Source organism: Bufo gargarizans, chromosome 4, assembly GCF_014858855.1.
Source record: "Bufo gargarizans isolate SCDJY-AF-19 chromosome 4, ASM1485885v1, whole genome shotgun sequence".
NCBI lineage: Eukaryota > Metazoa > Chordata > Amphibia > Anura > Bufonidae > Bufo > Bufo gargarizans.
Genome location: NC_058083.1, coordinates 350,196,820 through 350,212,118, shown reverse-complemented (window position 1 = coordinate 350,212,118; position 15,299 = coordinate 350,196,820). Strand labels below are relative to the sequence as shown.

General features: G+C 42.6%; 1 protein-coding gene across 1 annotated transcript in view; it reads left to right on the top strand.

The window, feature by feature from the left end:
* The window catches only part of ARID4B (AT-rich interaction domain 4B), a 387,064-nt gene that overhangs the window by 213,103 nt on the left and 158,662 nt on the right, over window positions 1-15,299 (top strand). The window contains exons 11-12 of the mRNA XM_044290640.1: window positions 1,942-2,084; window positions 4,849-4,921. Coding sequence (XP_044146575.1) covers window positions 1,942-2,084; window positions 4,849-4,921 — 216 coding nt within the window. The remainder of the gene's footprint in view (window positions 1-1,941; window positions 2,085-4,848; window positions 4,922-15,299) is intronic.

Genomic DNA, 15,299 nt, shown 5'->3' with positions numbered 1-15,299 from the left:
CTGCCTGAAACAACCAATAACAATTACAGTAAGGAGCTTTGTTATTGGTCGATTTGAGCAAGCTGCCGGAGCGTATGGCACACCACTCTGAAGTGAGGTGGGAGGCGTTCGATCTTCACTGGCCTGGTAGGTGGCCTGGCTGTGCGGTGAAATTTTGTGGGGGTCCGAGCTCTGCTTCTCCTCACTGCTGAGCGCGATACTGCAGATGGCATGAATATAAAGTCTATGGTCTTCACTACTGCACTCAGCAGTGAGGAGAAGTGGTTGAGTGTTTCAGACTCCTGGTTATAGAGATCAGCAGGGGACACATTCTGTGGCAGCAGAGTACAAAAAACAAAATATATAGGTGGCAACCCTCCAGGTGTACAGATAGGTATTAGGGTATGGTTATATGGAGCGGCCATGATATGGTTGTTCTGCGTTCAAATAACGTGCGGCCAATTAGCCTCCAGCTTCCTTACAGTAAACTAATGAAGACTGCACTACATTATCAGTTTCCATTGTTAATGCCCGCATGGCCATTAACAATGAAGACCAACTACGCAGTGCGGTCTGGAGTAAATGCATCTCAGGCTATTATAGCCAAGTGATAAAGTACAGTCCAGTATAGTGGGTCTTCCCTGTACTTTACTACTTGGCTATAATATCCTGCTGTGCATTTTCTCCAGATCCCCCCAGGGGCTTATTGACCGTATCCTGGAGGAAGGGGAGCAATGTTATTTACATGGGACTGTATGTTGGAGAAGCTGATGGGAGGGCACGTTCACACAGCCACTATTTATTTTTGTTGTTCAGCAGAACAACAAAAATAACAGAGTGCTGGATCGGGCACCTAACTGACAGGAACGGAGCTGAGCAGATTCCATTAACTATAATACAGTCCAATCAGTTTCCATTCAGGATCTTATCTTTTTAACAGGCAAAAATGTCCCGCATGCAGGTCTTTTTGACTGGACGAAATTGTTCACATCTGCTCCTCCAACTGCAACTTTCGTACTCCATTTTGGCTAGTAATACTCCTCCAAAATGGTAAGAGGAGTATTTTTACTCTTTCGGAAAAAAGTTAGTGGGACCTCTGAGTGTCAGATCTGTGTAGTTGGATTCCTGGCCACCCTTCTTATCAGCTGTTTGAAGGTGCTGCGTCACTTGTGAACATTTCAGCCTCTTCAGTGTTTACCTGCATGCCATCTATATAGCAGTAGCAATGCTGGCTACTTACAGTTTGGTCCCATTTAAATAAACATTTGAAGAGGCTGCAGTGCTTGCACGAGAATCGCAGCCCTTTCAAACTGTGGGTGTGTGCGGTTGCAGGAGTGAGACCCCCACCAATCTGAACTGATGACCTATCCTGAGGATAAACCATGAATATTCTGAGGCTGAAATACCCCTTTAAAGGGAACCTGTCACGTTGAACATGGTGTTTGAGCATGTTGCAGAGCAGTAAGAACTGGGCAGATATTATATTTTATACGTTTAAATTCCTGCTCATTCTGGCCTTTGAAAGAGGTGATCCTATCAGTGATTAACAGCCTTCCCTGTATGACAGTGTATACAGAGATAACTGTCAATCACTGATAGGACCGCCTCCATGACTTCATAGATCAGAAGGAGCAGGAATTGAAATGAATCCACTTCAAGTCATGCTGAATCTCTTCCCATAAAACTATATACTGTATCAACGTGCTCAGCTTCTCCTGCTCTATAGTATGGTGTCTGTAGCTTACATTGCATTTTCATGTTGAGACAGGTTTCCGTTAAGGCCAAATATAGCATGGTCCATAATAGGTTAACAGAATTTAGTTGTTTGAAAAATGGTCAGAAAAAGTTTATGGTATCCCGTCAGACAATTGTTTTTCGCAATTTATCTGTGTTACCTTTTCTGTTGTACACAGAGGTTTTGGAAGTATATGAAATATTTGGATTGATGTTTATATTGTTTAGCTCTAGACTATGCCAAGGAATTTCTAAGAAATAAAACTATACCCCATAATTGGAAAGCTGAGATAAAAGAAGAAAGCTCAGGTAGCGAGACAGAAGATGAGGAGACCAAAGATGATCCAGATGACAGCAGTAGTGACGATGAGGCAAGTGTTTGTAAAAATGTTTGTCTTTGCTAAAATATGTAACTGTATTAGAATGGGCTTATTGGTAACATAACCAATCTTGAATTTACCTGTTTCATCTCTTTCTGTAAAGACCATACATCCTAAAGTGCTAATTACTAGAGCAAGCCCCGTGCAGATATTGAACTAATGAAGAATATTGGGAAATCTTAATTCTAAAGCCTGAAGATTTGGGCATTAGGCTATAACTACAAGATGAGCAGACACCCACTGGCAGTGATCGGGATTGTAGAAGACACTGATGCCATTTATCCCCTCAGATGCCGGTGTCAGTATCGACTGTGGCATCTGAGTTAAATGGAAGGGGGGAACTATCCCCTGATTCGAGCCCCCATAGCGAAATTGCAGGATTCTGATTGGTTTCTATGGCAGCCTTGTGAAGCCTGTCAAAATAAATATCGTTTTTGCCTTCTTAGAGCCATAACATTTTTACTTTTCTGTTCACACAGCCGTACTAGTACTTGTTTTTTTAGAGATAAGATATATTTTGACAGCACCATTTAATTGACCATATCTTGTATTAAACATTGGGAAAAATTATTTGCTGTGGAGTTAAAAAAAAAATTAAAAATGCAGTTCTGCCATTGTTTTTTGGGTTTTGTATTTACAGCATTCACTGTGTGCTAAATGTTACATGAAGATGTAATTCTTTAGTTTAGTATGATACGGTCATTTGATCACTTATACAACAGCCTGCTATAGTATACTGTTGCAATCTGATAGATTTTTACAGGCTTCCTACTAATTCCTGAAGCATGCAGGGCTTAATAGGCTATTCTTACTATGGCAGTCATGGGATCCTTCACAAGGCCTCAGGGTGATATACCAATCCATTGGCACCCGACAATTTTACTGATTTGAGGCAGCTCCTTGACAGTAGCATTAAAGGGGTTAAAAAAAATCTGTTTTTCCGGATGCAGCGGAAAGACGGATCTGACATTTCAATGCATTTTTCTGACTGATTAGGCATTTTTCAGACTGATCAGGATCCTGATCAGTCTTACAAGTGCCATCGGTTGGCATACGTTTTGCCGGATCACTCTGCCGCAAGCGTGAAAGTAGCCTTAGACAAAAAAAGCAAACAAACACAAAGGTGCAGTAGCAGCCTGCAGGCACTAAGATCTCTGCAGGCATGATATTGTTATTATTTTAAAATCCATTAAAATTGCAATACTTAATGTGCTTATAATTTTGAGGTTCTTGCTGTATATTTTAATGAATTTATGTGAGTGGACCTGTCATCAGGCAACCTCACTCAGATGCGTCTGAACACTACACAGTGTATTGTTATTCTAACCTCTATAAAAGAAAACTGACCTCCCTGTCTTAGTCCTTGGTCTACAAAATAAACTCAGGTTAGGTAGGATCCAGCTTTATTTATTTTATGCTACGTAAAAACAGCCTAAAAGGCAAAAGTATTCAGCACTTTCTAACAACATGAAATAAATGAGCAGGTACAAATTCTATTGCATTGCTGTAGCTGCAGTGCAATATGCAAACATCAAAACATTATGGTTAGTACAATAATTTCTTTAGTAAATGAAAACAACGTTTAGGTCAAATCTACATGAGTTTTTGTTCAATGAAATGACTGCACAACTTGGATCACCTTGGAATAACTCCCTTCTTTAAAAGTACATGCATTTTAATTAGCCTCAGGGTTTTGGCCTATATGGCAGGGAAATAGAGCATTGGACTTTTTTTACATTAAATTTTGGAACTCTCATTAATTCTAATGGAAATTAAAAATAGATGCCACAATCCTGTAGTGACTGACACGCTATATGCTTCACAACAAAATTAAAACAGTTTACAGATTTTCTTCTATTATTTTTGCAGTTCCCAGATATAGCAGTTTTTACCACTGTCACTCCTGGCTACTTCTGATTACATGTAACTGTTTAAAATCCATAGTATGACTGAATGGCAGATAATGGATCTAGGTTTGGGAAAGTTAAAGGGAACCTGTCACCAGTTTTATGGTGTCCTAACTAAGGGCAACATAAATAAGTGACTGATTCTCTTAGCAAAATGCTGGGTCACTTTCTTTAATTGACCCAGTCAATCTGCCAACATCTTGTATTGAAAAGCTCCAGCTGATAATGATGAGTCATGAATATTCATGAGCTCCTGACTCTCCCCGCCCACCTGCTGCTGATTGACAGTTATTTTCCATATGAATCAGCAGCAGGGGAGTGGCTATAGCTCTGAATTAAATATACGCTGGACTCAGTGACATCACGCTGAACTCAAATCAGCTCATTAGCATGTGGCATCTTTGTGTGTATATTATGAGGTAACCATCTGTCACACCAGTAAGTGAATACATCTAAGATACTTTTTAGTAGTTAATGATTGTATATAATTAGTTAGATTATAATCAAATATCCACATGACAGGTTCCCTTTACGGCTAGTTTGACTCAAAATTAAATGCATCTGCAAAGAGTGAGTAATAAAATCCACATTCATTAGTGGTAATTAATTATAATGTAAATTACCATATGTGGTGATCATCTGTTTTGGCATATTATAGCCATATTATAATAAGATAATGGATGTCATGCATTTTATATTGGAATTGATCGGATAAAGTTGCATATTCACTTCTGGTAAATTAATCGTATTTTATGTTGTTTTGTTTCAGCTTTGTCACCCTGACTACTGGAGAATTTAACTTATTTTAGTATGTTTATATATAAAATGAATTTCCTTTTTTGCAATAGGATGAAGTGGAACCATTTCCTGATGAAAATGATAATTTTTTACAACAACTTTACAAGTTTATGGAAGACAGAGGTGAGACTTATGTAGGCTTGGGTGTTTCAGCAGTCCAAGCTCTGATTGGACGATAGGAACTTAAAAAAATAATGTTAACTCTATTGTCCATCAATCTCATCATTAACATGTCTTTATCCTATTAGCACTGACTTTGTATTTGTAAAATCTTTGTCTTTCCAAATATTGAGCAAATATCAGCAGCATTCCTCTAGTAAGTGATACTAAGCCAGAGTTAAAGGGTTGCCTAGGCCATTAATTTTATAGTGTAAAATAATAAACAATCAGGCCTACATTACCTACACTCTTGCTCCCTTTCAACATTTCCGGGTCCCCTTGCAGTCCTGGTCCCTATTGTCATGCAGAAAATTACAGCTTAGTAGTGTTGATCGAGCATGCTCGGCCGAACACCAGTTTGGCTCAAGCATCTCGATGCTCGGCACATGGCCGTATTCGTTCGAATACCGCATGTGCTCGAGCGCAATGCTCGAATCTCCTCCACATGTGACATTTGCTGCGCCACATCTCCAGTGTAAAGTGTGCACATCCAAAAAATATCTGTGACATCCAGTGTACTTTTTCCGTAGACTGTGGTCCGCTGCGGACAGTAACATTACCAGTGCCACATCTGCAGTATAACATCTGCGCTTAATTTTTTTTTATCTGTGACATAGTGTACTTTTTCAATAGACAGTGTCCGCTTCTGACAGTGATATTACCAGTGCCACATCTGTAGTGTAACGTCTGCTCTTAAAAAATGTATCTGTGACATACAGTGTACTTTTTCAATAGACGGTGTCAGCTTCTGATTTTTATCTGTGACAGTGTACTTTTTCCATAGACACTGCAGACAGTGACATTACCGGTGGTACCTTTCCTGTATACTGTTTCCTCATCCCAAATATCTGTGACATTCCCTGTAATTTTTTATTAGCCGCTGGTGATAGCATTGACATTATCTGCGGGGTAAGGTGGAGAGCCGAGTGAGGACAGCAGTACAGAGGGGGAGGGATCTACAGCACTGCAACAGGCTGGAAGAGGCAGTGGGGTGGCAAAAGGGAGAAGGCCGGCCACACCAAACAGGCCCACAACTGTTCCACGGAGCTCCCCCTTGCGTTAATCTCCCTTGCCAAGGGGTAGGTGTTACTTGGTAAGTCGCTTTTTGGAGGAAAGTGCGGACGACAAAAGAATAGTAGTTTTCAACCTGTGCCGTACCAAAATGAACCGGGGCGTGAACACTAGCAACCTCAATACCACCAGCATGATCCACCACATGGCATCCAAGCACCGTAATAAGTAGGATGAACGCCTGGGTACACATTCTGTGTCTGCAGGTCACACCACTGCCTTCTCTTCCCTCGTGTTACGTGCTGGCCATTCCCCTGTCGAAGGCGCAGGCCTGGATGCCTCCCACCCAGCACCTGGACCTTCGCAAGCACCATCAGCGACCACATCCACTTCTGTGTCCCAGCACAGCGTCCAAATGTCTATACCCCAGGCCTTTGAACGCAAGCGCAAATTCCCAGCCACCCACCCACAAGCCATAGCACTAAATGTGCAGCTTTCCAAATTACTGGCCCTGAAAATGTTGCCATTTATGCTTGTGGACACTGAGGCCTTCTGCAGCCCGATGTTGGCGGCCTCCCCACGTTACGCAGTCCCCAACCACCACTATTTTTCAAGGTGTGCCGTGCCCGCTTTACACAAACATGTGTCCCGTAACACACGTGCCCCGACCAACACAGTTACTGGGAAGGTCCACTTGACCACCATGGACACATGGACAAGTGCATTCGGCCATGGATGCTACATTTCCCTGACTGCACACTGGGTGAACGTTGTGGAGGCCGGGAGCATGTTGTAGCCTGGGATAGCTCACACTCATACCATGCCTAGCCCACGTCTTAAATTTAGTGGTTCAGTGTTTCTCAAAACCTACCCCAATTTGCCTGAGCTACTGGTGAAGGTGCGCCGCATGTGTGCACATTTCCACAAGTCATCGACAGCTTCAGCTGGTCTGTCAACGCTGCAGCAGCACTGGAAATTGCCAGCTCACCAACTGTTGTGTGACGTGAGCACGCGCTGGAACTCGATGTTCCACATGTTGGCCAGGCTTTGTGAGCAGCAGAGGGCAGTAGTGGAATATCACCTACAATCTTTTACAAGGTCAGCTCACCTGCAGGCCCTCGCATATAATGTTTTACAAGGTCAGCTCACCTGCAGGCCCTTGCATATCATGTTTTACAAGGTCAGCTCACCAGCAGGCCCTCACCTACAATCTTTTACAGGGTCAGCTCACCTGCAGGCCCTCGCATAAAATGTTTTGCAGGGTCAGCTCATCTGCAGGCCCTCACCTACAATGTTTTACAGGGTCAGCTCACCTGCAGGCCCTCGCATATGTTTTATAGGGTCAGCTCACCTGCAGGCCCTCCCATATAATGTTTTAGAGGGTCAGCTCACCTGCAGGCCCTCACATATCATGTTTTACAGGGTCAGTTCACCTGCAGGCCCTTGCATATAATGTTTTACAGGGTCAGCTTACCAGCAGGCCCTTGCATATAATGTTTTACAGGGTCAGCTTACCTGCAGGCCCTCGCATATAATGTTTTAGATGGTCAGCTCAGCAGCAGACCCTCACACCTAATGTTTTAGATGGTCAGCTCAGCAGCAGACCCTCACACCTAATGTTTTAGAAGGTCAGATCAGCAGCAGACCCTCACCCCTAATTTTTTAGAAGGTCAGATAACAAGCAGATCCTCACCCCTAATGTTTTAGATGGTCAGATCAGCAGCAGGCCCTCATCCCTAATGTTTTAGAGGGTCACCAGCAGGCCATTTTAGGAGTCCCACTACCAGAACAATTGTACCTCAATGTGAATGAGGCCCTCCTTTTTGTTATATACAGGTTGTATCGGAGTGCCTCTTCCTTGTAATTTTTGGCAGCACTTGCACTTTATATAAGTAAGTAAATATACAGGAAAGAATGTTTCCTAACAATTTTTCCTCTAAAATTGATTTTATCTTTGGTTTTGTGCGTATTATTGTCAGTCTGTAAAAGTGGCGTACTTCTCGGACAACATCGTTCCCAGCAGCGACCTGGGAGTCCAAGATGCATCCATACATCCTCTCCATGCTGTTCCCAAATTATTTCGGAGGTGTTTCCATCAATTTCTGACCTTTTCCTATGAACCAGACACCCTCCCCTCTTCAGAGCAGGGGGTGCCTGGTTTAATGCTCAGGTTCTGCCATTGACTTCCATTGTGTTCAGATGCTCGGTAGAGCACCCGAGCATCCCAAGGTGTTCAGCCCGAGCACTTTGGTGCTCGATCAACACTGCCGCTTAGCCAATCACTGACTGAGGCAGGTCGCTAAAGGTGCTGGCACACAGAACAATTCTGATGTAATTGTGACACACTGCATAAAAAAAAACATGCATTCACAACACAGTTTTTGATTGTAGCTAGCTGAAATTGATTAATTAATTTTGATGATTTCTACTACACGGAACACCAGAGTTTAATAAGGCTGCTAAACCTGCTAAATTGAAAACAGAGTTGTGAATTCATGTTTGTTGACACATAAACTGCATGCAGTCAACTGCACACAGTTTTCAACTGCATCACAACTACGCTGCATGCCAGCACCCTAACTCCATGTGTGCCTTTTCCAAGGCCACATTATTATTGGTGCTCTTGGAGCAACTGCTTCACAGTCCACTCTCCTGCCAGATCTGGGGGGTAGTGTGGAGCAGGTATGAATCTTCTGTTTCAGGGGCCATGCTGGGTGAACTTGTTAAAAGATAATTTTTACTGGAAAACTCCTTCAAGCTGACATTATCAAGACATTTTTAAAATGTATCAACCTATAAATTACAGGGAAGGCATCTGATGCCTTGACAGACTGTTGACAACCATTTTCCACCTTCAGGTAACTTTGTGACAAACAGAAATTATTTTAAAAAAATGCATCAACACAAACATGTACCTAAACATCCAAGTTTTCACATAACAAAAACCTTAATGTAATAAAGTAAGGTGTACAAATCTCACATGTACTAGAAGTGCATTCAACATAGTAAAATAGTTTGTAAGGCTGAAAAAAGACATACGTCCATCCAGTTTAACCTGTCATTCTGCTAGTTGAACCAGAGAAAGGACAAAAACCCCTGTGAGGTAGAAGACAATATTCCTTCCTGACTCCAAACAGGCAATCAGAATAACACCTTAAATAATCCTCTTCTATGTTTGTGTAGAATCCTTCTTTCCTCCAGACACAGAGGATGTCCCCTCGTCAAGGTCCTGGGGATAAACAGATTATGGGAGAGATCTCTGTACTAACCGCTGATATATTTATACATAGTTATTAGATCTCCCCTTAGTCGTCTTTTTTCTAAAGTGAATATCCTTAATTTCCATTACATCCACCATGACTGCCACAATGAGAGATGACCCTTGACCTCTGTTGGGGCAGGAATACACAGCAAGAGTTTAAATTTCCCCCACCCTTCCTCCCCCTCAGTGTTATCCTGCCCCTACGGGGTTAGCACAAAGAGGGAGTCCTCTCTATGTGGAGGTGAAGATCAGCAAAAAAGTTACCTTCATCCCCTACTGCCTTCCCGCAGCAGGGGCAAAGGCTGGGCAGCAGTGGGCAATGTGGATCTGACCCCTCTCTGGCTGCACCTACCGTGAGTTCCCCTAAGGGGAGTATGGTTATCTTTTTGTTTAGATATAATGCTTAAAAGCTGATATTTGGTTGCTCTTCTCTGTTCCTCCATCTTAAAAGAGGAGCAACCATATATCCTGTCTGAAATGAAGTCTTTTTTCCTGGATGAGATTGTCCTCTCTAGCATCTCTGACTTTTAGTACGCCTTTCCCGCCTGCCAAAAAACAGAGACTATCCATTCAATACTCCTCTGATGCTGAGGACATTGATGAGGATACCTCTTCCTCTAGACGAGTGCTTGAGGAAGAACTTTTCTCAGAGGGTGAAATTGTAGAGGATGATAAAAAGTACTTTTTTTTCCTCGGATGAAATGGAAGAGTTCCTAAAAGCAGTTAGCTCTACCATGGGCATAGAGGATACTCCCAAACCTCATATAGTACAGGATGGGGTTTAGATACTAAAAGAACCAAAGTATTCCCCATTAATGAGAATATCAAAGATATGATATTGGAGGAGTGGATTGAACCTGAAAAAAGACTAGGGGTGTCCAAAGAGTTCAGGAACAGATTAATATTTGATCAGGCTGAATGTAAAATTTTTGATGAGATACCCAAAATTGATATTCACGTGGCAAAGGTAGTCAAAAGACGGCCTTACCTTTTGAGGATTCATCACAATTAAGCGATCTGATAACACGCAAAGCAGATTCTTTATTAAGGAAAGCATTGGAGGCATCTATGTTTGGTGTAAAAATCAACACTGCGGCTACATCCGTGGCAAGAGCTATGTACTTCTGTTTGTCAGAGTTAGAGGATCACCTAAAAAACAAAACTCCCAGGGAGGATATCATAAATTCCATACTGCTATTAACCACTTCAACCCCGCTAGCTGAAACCCCCTTCATGACCAGAGCACTTTTTACACTTCGGCACTACACTACTTTCACCGTTTATCGCTCGGTCATGCAACTTACCACCCAAATGAATTTTACCTCCTTTTCTTCTCACTAATAGAGCTTTCATTTGGTGGTATTTTATTGCTGCTGACATTTTTACTTTTTTTGTTATTAATCAAAATTTAACGATTTTTTTGCAAAAAAATGACATTTTTCACTTTCAGCTGTAAAATTTTGCAAAAAAAACGACATCCATATATAAATTTTTCGCCAAATTTATTGTTCTACATGTCTTTGATAAAAAAAAAAATGTTTGGGCAAAAAAAAAAAAATGGTTTGGGTAAAAGTTATAGCGTTTACACACTATGGTAAAAAAATGTGAATTTCCGCTTTTTGAAACAGCTCTGACTTTCTGAGCACCTGTCATGATTCCTGAGGTTCTACAATGCCCAAACAGTAGAAAAACCCCACAAATGACCCCATTTCGGAAAGTAGACACCCTAAGGTATTTGCTGATGGGCATAGTGAGTTCATAGAACTTTTTATTTTTTGTCACAAGTTAGCGGAAAATGATGATTATTTTTTCTTTTTTTTTTTTCTTACAAAGTCTCATATTCCACTAACTTGAGACAAAAAATAACAAATTCTAGGAATTCACCATGCCCCTCACAGAACACCTTGGGGTGTCTTCTTTCCAAAATGGGGTCACTTGTGGCGTAGTTATACTGCACTGGCAATTTAGGGGCCCATATGTGTGAGAAGTACTTTGCAATCAAAATCTGTAAAAAATGACCGTTGAAATCCGAAAGGTGCACTTTGGAATGTGGGTCCCTTTGCCCACCTAGGCTGCAAAAAAGTGTGACACATCTGGTATCGCCGTACTCAGGAGAAGTTGGGGAATGTGTTTTGGGGTGTCATTTTACATATACCCATGCTGGGTGAGAGAAATATCTTGGCAAAAGACAACTTTTCCCATTTTTTTATACAAAGTTGGCATTTGACCAAGATATTTATCTCACCCAGCATGGGTATATGTAAAATGACACCCCAAAACACATTCCCCAACTTCTCCTGAGTACGGCAATACCAGATGTGTGACACTTTTTTGCAGCCAAGGTGGGCAAAGGGGCACATATTCCAAAGTGCACCTTTCGGATTTCGCTGGTCATTTTTTACACATTTTGATTGCAAAGTACTTCTCACACATTTGGGCCCCTAAATTGCCAGGGCAGTATAACTACGCCACAAGTGACCCCATTTTGGAAAGAAGACACCCCAAGGTATTCCGTGAGGGGCATGGCGAGTTCCTAGAATTTTTATTTTTTGTCACAAGTTAGCGGAAAATGATGATTTTTTTTATTATTTTTTTTTCCTTACAATGTCTCATATTCCACTAACTTGCGACAAAAAAATAAAAAATTCTAGGAACTCGGCATGCCCCTCATGGAATACCTTGGGGTGTCTTCTTTCCAAAATGGGGTCGCTTGTGGGGTAGTTATACTGCCCTGGCAATTTAGGGGCCCAAATGTGTGAGAAGAACTTTGCAATCAAAATGTGTAAAAAATGGCGGGTGAAATCCGAAAGGTGCACTTTGGAATATGTGCCCCTTTGCCCACCTTGGCTGCAAAAAAGTGTCACACATCTGGTATCGCCGTACTCAGGAGAAGTTGGGCAATGTGTTTTGGGGTGTGATTTTACATATACCCATGCTGGGTGAGAAAAATATCTTGGTCAAATGCCAACTTTGTATAAAAAAATGGGAAAAGTTGTCTTTTGCCAAGATATTTCTCTCACCCAGCATGGTTATATGTGAAATGACACCCCAAAACACATTGCCCAACTTCTCCTGAGTACGGCGATACCAGATGTGTGACACTTTTTTGCAGCCAAGGTGGGCAAAGGGGCACATATTCCAAAGTGCACCTTTCGGATTTCGCTGGTCATTTTTTACACATTTTGATTGCAAAGTACTTCTCACACATTTGGGCCCCTAAATTGCCAGGGCAGTATAACTACGCCACAAGTGACCCCATTTTGGAAAGAAGACACCCCAAAGTATTCCGTGAGGGGCATGGCGAGTTCCTAGAATTTTTAGTTTTTTGTCACAAGTTAGCGGAAAATGATGATTTTTTTCTTTTTTTTCTTTTTTTTCTTACAAAGTCTCATATTCCACTAACTTGCGACAAAAAATAAAAAATTCTAGGAACTCGCCATGCCCCTCACGGAATACCTTGGGGTGTCTTCTTTCCAAAATGGGGTCACTTGTGGCGTAGTTATACTGCCCTGGCAATTTAGGGGCCCAAATGTGTGAGAAGTACTTTGCAATCAAAATGTGTAAAAAATGACCAGCGAAATCCGAAAGGTGCACTTTGGAATATGTGCCCCTTTGCCCACCTTGGCTGCAAAAAAGTGTCACACATCTGGTATCGCCGTACTCAGGAGAAGTTGGGCAATGTGTTTTGGGGTGTCATTTCACATATAACCATGCTGGGTGAGAGAAATATCTTGGCAAAAGACAACTTTTCCATTTTTTTTATACAAAGTTGGCATTTGACCAAGATATTTATCTCACCCAGCATGGGTATATGTAAAATGACACCCCAAAACACATTCCCCAGCTTCTCCTGAGTACGGCGATACCAGATGTGTGACACTTTTGCGCATCTAGGCTGCAAAAGTGCCCAAATTCCTTTTAGGAGGGCATTTTTAGACATTTGGATCCCAGACTTCTTCTCACGCTTTAGGGCTCCTAAAAAGCCAGGGCAGTATAAATACCCCACATGTGACCCCACTTTGGAAAGAAGACACCCCAAGGTATTCAATGAGGGGCATGGCGAGTTCATAGAAATGTATTTTTTTGGCATAAGTTAGCGGAAATTGATTTTTTTTTTTTTTTTTTTTTCGCTAACTTAGGACAAAAATTGAAATCTTTCATGCGAATACCTTGGGGTGTCTTCTTTCCAAAATGGGGTCAGTTGTGGGGTGTTTGTACTGCCCTGGCATTTGAGGGTCTCCGCAATCATTACATGTATGGCCAGCATTAGGAGTTTCTGCTATTCTCCTTATATTGAGCATACAGGTAATGAGATTTTTTTTTTCCGTTCAGCCTCTGGGCTGAAAGAAAAAAATGAACGGCACAGATTTCTTCATTCGCATCGATCAATGTGGATGAAAAAATCTCTGCCAACAAAAAATAAAGGAGGGGAAAGGCGTCTGCCAGGACATAGGAGCTCCGCCCAACATCCATACCCACTTAGCTCGTATGCCCTGGCAAACCAGATTTCTCCATTCACATCAATCGATGTGGATGAATAAATCATTGCCGGGATTTTTTTATTAATTTTTTTATATACAAAGTGTTTGCCAAAGCATAGGAACGCCGCCTCCTCCTCAGCTCGTATGCATCGGCAAACGTATCTGTTACTGCAGAGTAGAAATCTCGTCTTGCAGCGCCGCATACACCGACTTGCGTGTAATTTTTTTTTACCTTTATAGAACAAACCTCTCCTTCCCCATGGGTCAATGTGCAAAGCGCAAATCGCCCAAAGATGTGGCGAAGTGCGTTATGCACTTTGTCCCAGGTGAAAGGAGAGGTTTGCAGCAGCTGTATGTGAATGGGCCCTAATAGCCCTGTGTGCCTGTCCTGGTGAGATGATCCCTATGCTAGGTGTACCTGTGTGTGGTACTTCCGGAAACACTCTCCAAAGCATAGGGCAGGGTGGTCAGGACAGTCAGGACAGAAATAGCGGGTGTCACGCCTTATTCCACTCCTGCTACAGACACAACTTTTTTTTCGGGGTGGCGGTCGGTTTGAGGTACCAGGAACGACAATGGGGAAATGTCGCTCGTGTAGACGGCTAACTACACTGGTGGATGGGGCCACGGAACCTCCTGGGTACAGGAGGTTCGCGATGATCTCTTCCTGAAATTTGAGGAAGGATCCAGTTCTCCCAGCCTTACTGTAGAGAACAAAACTATTGTACAGAGCCAATTGAATTAAATATACAGACACCTTCTTATACCAGCGTCTGGTTCTGCGGGACACTAAATACGGAGCCAACATCTGGTCATTGAAGTCCACCCCTCCCATGTGAAGGTTATAGTCGTGGACTGAGAGGGGCTTTTCAATGACACGGGTTGCTCGCTCAATTTGGATTGTCGTGTCTGCGTGAATGGAGGAGAGCATGTAAACGTCACGCTTGTCTCTCCATTTCACCGCAAGCAGTTCTTCGTTACACAGTGCGGCCCTCTGCCCCCTTGCAAGACGGGTGGTAACGAGCCGTTGGGGGAAGCCCGCGCGACTAGTTTGCGCGGTACCACAGGCGCCAATCCGTTCTAGAAACAAATACCTAAAGAGGGCCACACTTGTGTAAAAATTGTCCACATAAAGATGGTACCCCTTGCCGAATAAGGGTGACACCAAGTTCCAAACTGTCTTCCCACTGCTCCCCAGGTAGTCAGGGCAACCGACCGGCTCCAGGGTCTGATCTTTTCCCTCATAGATCCGAAATTTGTGGGTATAGCCTGTGGCCCTTTCACAGAGCTTATACAATTTGACCCCATACCGGGCGCGCTTGCTTGGGATGTATTGTTTGAAGCCAAGGCGCCCGGTAAAATGTATCAGGGACTCGTCTACGCAGATGTTTTGCTCAGGGGTATACAAATCTGCAAATTTCAGGTTGAAATGGTCTATGAGGGGCCGAATTTTGTGGAGCCGGTCAAAAGCAGGGTGGCCTCTGGGACGGGAGGTGCTGTTATCACTAAAGTGCAGGAAACGCAGGATGGTCTCAAATCGTGTCCTGGACATAGCAGCAGAGAACATGGGCATGTGATGAATTGGGTT